General features: G+C 33.1%; 1 protein-coding gene across 1 annotated transcript; it reads left to right on the top strand.

Annotated features, from left to right (window-relative positions):
- Positions 1-964: 964 nt before the first annotated feature.
- Positions 965-11,209, top strand: LOC119681701 (transcription factor Sp1-like; the record flags this gene model as incomplete). Its single annotated transcript, XM_038094960.1, is given in 4 exon segments — positions 965-1,334; positions 8,304-8,957; positions 9,106-9,252; positions 9,430-11,209. Coding segments are annotated over 4 exon segments (2,262 nt in total). The 5' UTR covers positions 965-1,022.
- Between the last annotated feature and the right edge of the window lie 1,250 nt (positions 11,210-12,459).

Below are 12,459 nucleotides of genomic sequence, written 5' to 3'. Positions count from 1 at the left end.
GCATTTTCCTCCCTTAATTACAATTCAAAATATTTATTAGTTTCGAATTGTTTACTGTTGTGTTTATTGCTATTTAATTTACAGCATCTCAAAAGGAAACACATCAGTATCTGTATAAATTACGATCGTCCAAAATCAACTTAGAAGAAGTCTATTTGTTTGGCTTCAAGCCATTATCATTAAACCAAGGAATCAACAATTAACAATAAAGCGAATTAATCAATTGGGCATCTATTAAAACCGCTATAAAGTATAAAAGTCAAATAAGATAAATTAGCTGCTTTTGAATCCATTAGCTAAGCAAATAAATTGGTTTATTTAATTGGAACTAGAGGGGGGTCTACAAATAACATACCTATAAAAATGCTCTTAAATACATTGGATATAACACATTCCTTGTTGATAAGTTGCAGTGTCTCTATAAGTTTATATGTATAGATATTATGCTAAGTAATTATTAGAATATAGTCTTCTATATATTTATATAAATATATATGTAATTATAAGTATAAAATTACAATGACAAGTATATTTTATATATATGGATGTTATTTTTTATTTCCCACAGCTTATGAAGATCAATGCAGTTGCAAGTATTAATCAGAATTCGTACCACATATATTTTATATTTTGCATAATTTATTCTACGTCAACAGAAAGTATCTTCTTTAATCGTTATTGTCTATTTATGTTTATTATTTTTTTTCTTATGAGTGGCATATCTGGATATTAACGGATGTCGCAGTAAGATATCACTACCTATCAGTTTTTATTTATAATTGCACACAAGCCTTGGATGAACTTTGTTATAGTTTCTTTACCATTAAGTTACATTCAATAAATTTAGTTATATATATCAATTAATGGTTAATTTGTCTATGTAATGTGATAATATATAATGTGATATAATGTTTTTTATTTTATTTCAGGTTCAAAATTAGCACATGACAAAAAACTGCTTATCACTTATCACGAAAGGGGGATAAAAAAATTAATATTTTCACAAAAAACCCGCCCACTAAATGATTGGCACCGATGAAATGTCATCTACTGGCATGGATATTACTGAATCCTTTCGACCGGAGGATTTATCGAAAACGGATTTTTTCGATTTTGTGACAGCACCTGATATGGATATTGGCATTGGTGTTGGAGTAAGCCTGCATCCACATAACCATAGTCATGAACGTATACCAACAGCGGCCAATATAAGTCATGATGGCGGCGGTGGAGGTGGAAGTAGCACGGATGTTAGAGGAAATGGAGGAAATAGTAATAGTAATCTCAATAACTCAAATAATGGTTGCAGTGATCCTACGCTGCAGAGCTATGAGGTAAGTGGCAAACTAATCTATAAAATTTTAATAATATTATGCCATATTTTATTTAAATCTTTTATTTAAATTTTAGCCTTAATATTTTTTTAATAAATTTTTAAGTCATGCAAACTTGGTACACATTTAAAACATTTATCTCTAACACAAGGATTTAAATAGGAAGAGTGATATAACAACATGTTCAGTCTCTATTTATTATTCTTCCTCTACTCGTCTGTATTTCCAGCTCTTTGCATTTTCTTCTCCGGTTCTTTTTCATTCATATTTATTATATGTAAAGATTATTTTCAAAAACCTAAAAATTATTTCTTAATACCGCAGTCATGGTGCTTTGTTCCCAGCTTTTATTCCTAAGAGTATCAAAATATGCGAAAAGTCATATTGTATTTGTAAATATATCTAAAACTGTATATAATGCTTTATGTTGAACAAAGATTCTTTTCAAAAAACTGAGCTCAACTCTTTCTGTTACCGCTGAGACAGCTCTGAGATATTATACGTTCTTACATGTAAATCTTAGACATCTGTTCTCTGTGGTATTTATTCTACGTGGGACGTATCTGTTTCGAAGAGTATGTGCAAATAAATACCTGGTAAAATTTTGTTAAATTGCTAACAACTAGATCTCGAAAACTTAAAACAATAAACGGCAATGAGATTCTACCTTTAAAGAGACTTAGTTTTTGAAGTAAATGAAAGTCTGCACTTTAGGACTCTTACAATATAATGTTCTAATATAATCTTACGAATCCCTTATTTTCCATAAAAAACATAAAAATTTAATTAATTTAAATATTATTTTAAATATTTAAAATCCCAGTCTATTAAGATACCAGCATTTGCACTTTAAATATTAGAATCATTAAAGTTCTGAAAGTAATGGAATCAACATAATAGAAATGATTGCACTATATGCTAGTCTGCATATAGTGCAAGTCCTGCAAGTTCAATACTACAAACAACAAATGTGAAGCATTTCTGAAGATGTGCTGGTTGTATAGAAATATTTTAATTTTTTTTAATAATAACTAAAAGAACAATAAATGATTTAAGATTCTTGCAAATTTTTGTCTAATTATCGGGCGTTAAAATTTTACTTCAATAAAACATCAGTCAATAAAAACAATACAGAATGCACTCCAAATATTTAGCGGAAAATTGAATTTAATTCATAACATATATATCATTTATCTACAGTGCAACAGATAGATCTAATTTAACGGCAATCACTATAATGAACATTATGGTTAATAATGTTAGCAGAACGGTCATTTAATAACTCAAATTTAAAATTTAAATGACACAAACTTTAAATTTAAATTATGCATTAAAAATGTCGCTGTAATTTCTAACTGCTCTTTTAAATAAAACTGATATTAATTACAATATATATATATATCTTTACTCTTCACGCATGTAATGAGTAATCAACACATTATTGGAGTTAGCGAAGTCAAAGAGTCAACTAACAGCACCAATAAAATAACAACATAAATCGTAAAATAAAATGAAAAACAAAAATTCAGCAAATCACTAATAAAGAGACAACATAAACCGTAAAATAGTATAGTAAACAAGAAACGAATTGGTGCTAGTTAATTCAAATAGTTAGCTAACAGCACCAATTATGTAGGAACATAAGTCATAAAACAGCACAGAAAAGCAAAAATGAACAGATGCTAACTAAGTACACTGAAAAACAATGGAAAAAAATTTTTCAGAAATATTTGTACAAATATTTTCATAGTTTCATATAAATATTTCTTATTTTCAGTGCTCGTAAACTGCACTACAAATATAAAATGAAAATAAAGAAAAATTGCTGCGGAAAGAGTTTTTATAAACAATTTCCTTACTATATAATTAATTTTTTATTGCTCTATTTTAGATTTGCTAACATTAACATCAGCATCCCAAATACAAATGTTAGGAAATTACAATTAGATCCAAGAAATTTGATTATAAAACCATTACATAAAATATCGACTGGAATGATAAAAACGATTAATGCTGCTTTGCCATTGACTGTAGCGTCTTAAAGTCTGCTATTGCAAACTGTTGGCCCATCAATAATATACGAGTAGTGCAGATGAAAAGATGACGTTGCAACGTGAATAAAAAAAATCATTATACAATGAAATCAAATTAAACATAACGTATGCAAAATCCTATTACAATTAAACAATAGCCTTAAATAAACAAATTTAATTTGCTCATCTGGCTTATATGGAAAAAGAGATTTGTTATTCTCAGCCGGCTCAACTCGATTCCCAGTTTACTGCTATCAGCTACCACGATTAATTTTCATTAAGCCGACATTTCATTTTTATCGTAACTCATCAATTATGTTTATGTGTAAAAAGATTTATACATTGTGGATTTTATTGATTTGAATTGAAGTTTTTATGCGGTTGAATTATGCGCTTAGCAATTACCGCATCTTCAGTGGCAGACATATAAGCACGCATTGTACCACCGAAACTGCTGAAGATGCTGTAGATGCTGCAGATGCTGCTCCATGCTGTTCCATGCTGCTATTCCATGGCATATTTGCTAGCTCTGCGCCGACTTAAGCTCTAAAGCGGTCACAACGTTTAAAAACAAGCCAAAAACATTGCTAATTTTTTAATGTTTTAATGTTTTTTGTTTTATATACTTAATTTATTTACCACAGCAAATTAAGCATAAAATTATAAATTATTATTTCCTTTCTTTGCGCCAGCCAGACTCACACTTTTATGCGCAGCAGCAGATGAGCAGTGAAAGATGCCCTCGCGCAAGTCGAAGTGGAAATACTGCCAAGCATTTTTGTTAAAATTTCTCTCAGTGTAAGACACTGGTAATTTATTGCAATGAAGCAAAGCAGCGAATGAGTTTTATTTATGCTGTGACATTGCACAGTAAAAGTATTTAAATTATTATTAACGAAAATTACAGAAAAACGAAATAAATTATGGGAAAGCAGTTTTTAAGGCTTAAACACATATTTTAAGTGTACACACAAACAAACATTTTAACGCAAGAAAATATATTTTAATTGCAAAATAAACTTAATCAAATATTATAAGTATTTATTAGAAAATCTCTAATATATAATCTCTAATATACTGCATGCATTCCTTATACTCTTTGTATGGACCAGACATCCATAAAAACACATATTTACACAAAATTTCCAGACAAATGATTTTACTCAATACCAAAATACGAGTGTTATATATTCTATAAACCAAGGCATAAATCCATTGCATCCGAAGCGTGCGCCTACTCAAAGGTACAGTACGTTTACAGCAGCCCATAAGCCACAACTACGCCACAAACGATGCTGGCTAACAATGTGTGGCTAACGGCGTTGTTAAGTGCCGCATTGTATGCAGCATTTGTTGCATGCAGCACGTGCTTTGTCCGTCAATGTTGTGCCTTCATTGTCAGTGGGATTTTCGTGCGGCTTCTATGGGTTTAAGTACGGGTATGGGTGTGCTTTGTGCACTTGCTCCAGTTTTGTCATGGCTACTCAGGAAACAAAAGTTGGTTCATTTAACTCTTGTGTTGGGTTTTCTCTTTTCTTTTGTTGTTGGCATTATTGATGTGCAGGCACTGAAGCAGCCAACGTAAGCTGCTGTCAGTGTCATTGTTTGCTGCATGAAAATGCATTTTGTTCTGCATGTTAACTTACTGGCACGCGTTTGCTCCAAACATCGATCGATTTTGTGGAAATACTTTTTTTGTATCTATTTCTCCTTAACAAAATGGGAGATTTAGTGGCATATGCGGTGGTTGTAAGTTGACAACAAACATGACACGTACATTTGTGGTACATTAATTTGAAATCAACATATAAGACAACATACCAAGCTCTACTTGCACATTTAATAAGAAAATTATAGAAACAAAAATTGGAGAAGGACTTAGTTATGATATTTCTATAACTATAACTTACAATTAAGCATCTTTTCAGTATATGTAAGTTAAGTTATCACAAGGATCCTTGAAATTCACTGCTTTGTATTGAATACAGGCTTAAAGTAGTAAGGCAACAATTACCACAGATCGCGTACATTAACACAATAGTAATAAAATATCATGGATCATAGTACTGTAACAATTCGTAATCATTTTCTTTTTTTGATCTATCTCTGCTCTAGTCTCCTATATTAAATAGGTAAACGCTAATGTTTAAAGCACTTTTACTTAATAGTGTCTGTGATATGAAGATATTATTGTTATAAAAGTATTAAATAATATTTAATTGGGTCTCAACAAATAGAACTTTCAAAAAAGAAACTTTAAATTGAATGTTATATACTAAATATCTTGTAAAATGACATTCGCCACTAGTGTAACCAGTAGCTATTTGATATTATTGCTTGATTCCCATGTATGTTACGTTGATTATTGACTTATCGGAAACAAATAATTACAGGTCTGATGAGAGAAATATGCCGGAAATCCAACATAAAACTAATATAAATATATATTTAAAATTAAAATAATTCAGATCGATTATAAGAAATATACAATTCAGTATATATTGCATATATAAGAAAATACTGTTTAGGTTGACTACGCCTTTTGCAATAGGAAAAGTAAAAATTAGTGAACTGCTATTCCAATCAAATAAATTCTTTCTTTCTAACTCAGATATAGAAATGAACTTCTAGATAATTATCTATTAGAGACCAGATTAGTCATCAAATTCTGTATATCGCATCTATACAAGGTGAGATGAAAAAACTGCAACAAAGTAAAACGCCATAATTTTTTCTTTTTTTTTAAATTTTATTGAATGAAAGCAAAAAATGTCGGAAATAACATCAAATTTGAGAATCGGTTTAGATTTGTTCGAATTGGCCACCTTTGGCACGAACTATGGCCTTCAAACGGCCAATGAAACCATCACACGCTGCCCGAAAGTGGCTCTGTGGTATTTTGTCCCATTCTCGGCGAAGCGCTTGCTTGAGATGATCGACACTTTGGTATTTTTTAGTGCCAACCTTGCTTTCCAAAATACCCCAGGCACAATAGTCCAACGGATTGGCATCCGGAGATTTTGGTGGCCATTGTGCGGTGGAAATGAAGCGAGGAACCTCATTTCTTAACCATTCTTGGGTGGCGCGTGCTGAGTGCGATAGTGCTGAGTCCTGTTGGAATGTTCAAGGTCTGCGGCCGAAATGTTTGCGTGCCCAGGGCTTCAGAACTCCCTCCAAAATATTTTCGCGATAGATTTGCGCATTGATTTTGACCCCACGGTCGATGAATACGAGCGGCGAGCGACCATCGGCTGTTATGGCGGCCCACACCATCACCATGGCCGGCTTTTGAGTTGTGGTGGCCAACAGAAGTTGCAAATTTTCAGCTGACCTCTCTGGCAAGTAAACACGATCATTTTGTTTGTTTACAAACTGCTGGATAACGAATGGTTTCTCTCGGAGGAAAACCAAATTCGGCAGTTCACCACTTTCGGCCAAGCGAAGCAACTCTTTAGCTTTTTCGAGTCTAACTTTTTTTTGCGCATCAGTAAGAACTTGCACTTTTTGGAACTTCAATGGCTTTAGTCCAAGCTCATTTTTCAATATTTGCCGAATGGCATATTGCGATATGTTCAGCTCACGAGCCATTTTTCGTCCACTGCGACGCGAATTTCGTTCAATTCGCTTCTTCACTTTTCGAACCATTTCTGCCGATGTTGCTGTTTTTTTTCGTCCACTTCCTTGACGTCGGGCTACGCTACCAGTACCATGGTAACGAGCGATGGTACGAGACACAAAAGATTTATTCACTTTTAAATGCTGGAGGGCTCTAACGATAGCCACTTGTGGTTTTCCAGCCAAATGCAAAGCAATCACACTATCACGTTTGAATTCCATCACAAATAACTTTTTTTCTGAAAAATTCCCACCAAAATGCTTTTGTGCGCTTGTAAACAATATAATGAGCTGTCACTAGAATAAATCTGACAGCTGTGGGACGAGCGGTTTAGGAATGACAGCAGTCTGAAGTTGGTTGCAGTTTTTTCATCTCACCTTGTAAAGCTGTATAACTTGATTCACAACTACATAACTTTTTGAAAGATAAATTGTTTCTAATCAAAAGATAAAGCTATTGATACGACTTTATGAGTAATTACTGTCAAAATTCATCCTTACAACTATGGTATGATGTTCATGTTCAGTAAAACAAAAGATATTAACTGGTCACCTAAAGGGTTAATATAGTCTGAATTATAATTTAAAAATATTAAATCTAACTAAAGAAATAAAATGTTGGCTCTGCTTAGAAACAAAAAAGAACTTCAGTCAATTTTATTGTAAATGTTGGGGTTTAACCTAGGGTAGGAGGATATTACTGAACTAAGAATGTCTATCACTATTTAATTATATGAAATTCTAATAAAGACAATAAAAATAATACAGAAATGAATAAAAGTTTATGAAACAACACAGATAGTTAATCTAATTTAGATCAACTGCCCAACTACCTGGGAAATGCAGTAAAGCTCATTACAATTTGACTATGCTTTAAACCAAGGAACTGTATATAAGGACGAATGCAAATACTCAAGTTTTGTCATCGCTATTGAAGGATTAATTCTCCAAACCATTGTTTACTTCATATTTAAGAAAAACTGATACAAACACCCTACAGTGACTACAATAATACAAATAAACAAAAAGCCAGGGCAGAAAACCCAAAAGCAGATTTATGGCAAAAGACATAAGAATCAATGTAAAAATTACTTTAAAGAATTCAAAAAGTTCTAAAAATTTCAATTTAAATACAACAATTAATTATAATAATCATACTTTTTAGTAATAATAGGATAGTCAGCTCTTTTCTTTATATCACTTCTAAAGCAAATTTTTATTTAACATCTCCAAATCATACTTGTGTACATTATTGTGTATTTCTAGTATTATCAATAACGTTCTTTACAAATACATCAAAAATTTCATTCTTCATTTTCAGTTCTGGCATACCGATAAGGATCACAGTCGCCTTGAGTCTACCATATTCGAAGACCTTGATCGCTATTGTTGGCAACAACAAGCTAACACTCAACACCAGTCACCTACTGCACATACGCATGCACAATCACCCACCCAACAATTGAGCAATGTTGGAAACTGCAGTAACACTACTCACAATGCCACTAGCACATCCTCTCCAACCACAAGCGGTAGCATTAGCCAACCCAGCAGTACAGGCACTGTCAGCAGCATTGATAATGGTGACGGACAAATTTACACATTAACAGTATTAAACGGCAATGAGCCATGGCTTAAACGTGAACCTGACACGCAATTGGCAAACTCATTAGATCTGGACAGCCTATTGGGCAATTTTCCTGGTTATATTAAGTCGGAATATCCATATGATGATAGTGGTTTTAGCACTGATGGCACAAAAGATGCCAATAGCGATGCTAATGGCATAAGTTTATCACAAGTAGGCACGCATCATGATCTGTCGGCGGGCACAGTTAGTGGTCAAAGTTTGCCCTCCTTAATAACAGCCATATCAGGAACTGGCAGTATTAGCCGCCTTGGCAATAATCAGCAGTTGGCACAGTTCCAGAATAACAATAATGATTGGCATATGACAAATCACAATGCGGAGCAGGTAAGTTTTGCCGAAAATATTTCTCAAAATTTTCCTACAAATCAATATGTAAGAATATATTTCTTTAATTGATTATTTTTTTTTTTAATTTTTGATTAATGAATGCTTTTTTAAATTATTTTTTTTTTACTGTTTTTTATTTTTAAAGAACTCCGCAGAATCACTTCTACGTAGCGCTCTACAAGGTAAAGGATATTCGAAGGGTTTGCAAATGCAAAATGGTTTAACGTTACTGCCCACATCGCCCACTATTAAGGATGATGAAATGCGACGCATATTGTTTCCAACTGACACAGTGAGTCTGAACTCTTTAATCCATATGACATATAATTACTATTCTTTATTATTCATCCTTCTATTAATTCTTATTAATAATAATAATAATATGTATTTATTTAATTTTATTTTATTAAATATTTTGTCACTTTCATTTTTTAAAAAAAAAACTTTTCTTCCTATTTATCATCCACAGGATGCACTTTCCTTTGGCGATTCCGCTTTAAATGCCGCACAAATGTTCGATGATACTCAAAGTTCACATTTAATTCAACATTCGCCAGTAGCCAATGGTTCACTAACCAATGCCAGCACAAATGCCAGTAACAGTGTTTCTAGCATTATAGTAGATGAGATGTTCCTATCGTTAGAAAGCTTCACCGATGACTTTGAGAAAATCAAACGCATCGCTAATGAAGTGCAGCAGTTTTGTTCATCAACACCAACTACTGACTACAGCAGTAATGATGTCATGATGCAACTCTCGCCAACAAACACACAAAGTGCACAACTCCAACAATTGCATTCTCCAGCAACAACACCAACAGGTGGTGTCGTAACAACAACGATACCATCGCAGTTATCAAATTCAATGCATATGCAGACTGTACCGCCGACACAACCACCTCAACCACTAAAGCCGGAAGTTTCTACGTCAACGGGAAATCGACTGGCATCTGTCAGCGGCACAACAACAACGTCAACAAAAACTGTGAAGAAATATAAACGCACCACATCAGCCACACATAGTAACAATAACAACAATCCTAATGTCATGAATCACAATAACAACGGTGGCAGTAATATTGCGAACAATAACAACGGTAACAGCACCGGCAACAGTGTGGGCAGTACCAGCAGCGGTAGCAGTAGCAGCAATAGCAGCAATAGTCCCACACACTGCAATGGTCAACGTAAGGAGCGCTCACTCCACTATTGTTCCATCTGTTCCAAAGGTTTTAAGGATAAATACTCGGTGAATGTGCACATACGCACCCATACGGGTGAAAAGCCATTCGCCTGCTCGCTGTGCGGCAAAAGTTTTCGGCAGAAAGCGCATTTAGCCAAGCACTACCAGACGCATATGGCACAAAAGAATAATGGTGGCATTGTCAAGGGCGGTGGGGTTGCTAAACATCACCGGAATACAGCAACTGCCTCGGCTGTAAACACTGCACAGCACCGCGGTATTAGCGTTAGCAGTGCGGTATCGAATGCAAACATTGTCGCCAATTCAGCTACAGTTGGGAATATTTTGGGTACTAATTTGCAACTTAATGGACCCACAACAACAACGACGAGTGCAGTGCTGCCACCTGCTAATGGTTTGCTTGCTAACAGATAATTACTTTTAAGCGAGTTTCTGTGTATGTACATATATATTATTTATAAGCTAGTTGTTTATTCTATTTACTTTTAGTTTTAGTCGTGTTAATGATATTCTTGTTCCTAATTTTTTATACGCAAAATACTTTCGCACAAACAACAACTACTTATTGAATTTTATAAATTTTTCGAATTTATAAAAATTTAATTCCTACGACAGTGAGAACTGAAGTAATTTATATGTGAAGCGAATTTCGTTTCAGTTAAATGTACACATAATTTAGAACCGCTACTACTTTAGTACTAAACACCAAAATACTCAAATTATTTTTTATTTATCCATTCATCATTCCATATTCAAATCCTTTACGAATCCCACTGAATTTTACAAACGCAAATATTTTTGTGTTATCATGTTTTTTCAATTCTTCGAAACTATTTCAAAAGAATTAAACAAATCCATACTTAAATAATATTATTCAATCAATTTTCTCTGCAGGACACATATCCACTCAATCCACTCAATATAAAATATCTTTACTATTGTATGTTATGTCTGTAGACTTATCTCTATTGCGTAAAACTAAATCCATATTATCACGATATTTAAAGGAACTATCTCTTCAAAAGAAACGAAACTGCTTTTGACCTGCTCTCTTGTTACACCTTTTTGCCCCACTTTTGTCATAGTCGATGCTTACATGCTATTGCTTTCTAGTTTTTATTTATATCTTTGCTTTATTTTCATATTTTACTCTACATTTACTTCACATCTTAATACAGTTTTAATTGTGTTTCTATTCCTTACTGTACCTTCACTTCGTTTTTAGATATAAGTTATCAGATTATATCAACTATGATCTATTTCCTTATCTATTCCCTTATCCATAGTTTTTAAAACTGTTGGTTTTTTTTTTATATTTTGTTTGTTCCCATTAATGTTTTATTAAGACATTATACAAATAAGACATAGTTTCCTTATTTTATTTTATCTGTCATATACCATGAATACCCTGTAACCATTTTTTAAGAATTCTTATTTTTTCTCTCAATTTAAAGGCTGTCATTTTTTGTTAAATTCAATCATTTTACTTTTCAATTTTTATAATTTTTGGCTCCTTAAAACATTAAACACCTCTCTCTATTTTTCGTTTTCGTTCTCACTATTTCATTATCTCTCAATCTGTACCTATATCCACGGTTGCCACTTATGGTACTTTAGTACCAAAATTGGTACTTTTTTTTTCGTTTGGTACTCATGTTCAAAAGATGGTACATTTTTGACGACCCAACTTTATTGTGGATATTTCCAATTAATTTTTTTTATAAATGCAAATTTGCACTATTTTATATTTTGTTCATTTATAACACTATAAAAAACACAGAACGAGAAAACAAAAAGGTCCAAAAAAATTTTGGACCTTTTTTACAGAAATGGTACCTTTTTAAACCAATTTTGGTACAGAAAAAAATTTTCAAGTGGCAACCGTGCCTATATCACTGTCTCTATTGCTCTCTCTCTCTCTCTCTTTTTCTTATGCTCCCTTCATCTTCTACTCTGTCCCTCTCTAATTCTCTTCTTTCATTGCAATTTCCTTCTTTCTCGCTTTTTCTCTTTCGTTCTGTCATTCTTTCCCTTCCTTTTCCTTTCTATCTCTCTTTCTTTGTTTAAAACTAATCGTCTTCCTCCTCTCTCTTTTTCTCTCTCTTTCTCTCTCTATCTCTCTTTCTCTCTCTCTATCTCTCTCTAGCTCTCTCTCCCTCTCTCCTCTCTTTGGCTACTTTTGTTATTTCATTCCTTACTTTTAATAATAGCGATGACAGCTGAGCTTATGAAATGAAATCCCTTTCTCTCTATGTATGGATAGAAAATGGTTCATATGGTCGTATTACCTGTTAC

This window comes from Teleopsis dalmanni, chromosome 2, assembly GCF_002237135.1.
Source record: "Teleopsis dalmanni isolate 2A chromosome 2, ASM223713v2, whole genome shotgun sequence".
NCBI classification, from domain to species: Eukaryota; Metazoa; Arthropoda; class Insecta; order Diptera; family Diopsidae; genus Teleopsis; species Teleopsis dalmanni.
The sequence above is the reverse complement of the archived record's forward strand: the minus strand, read 5'-3'. Positions and strand labels throughout refer to the sequence as shown.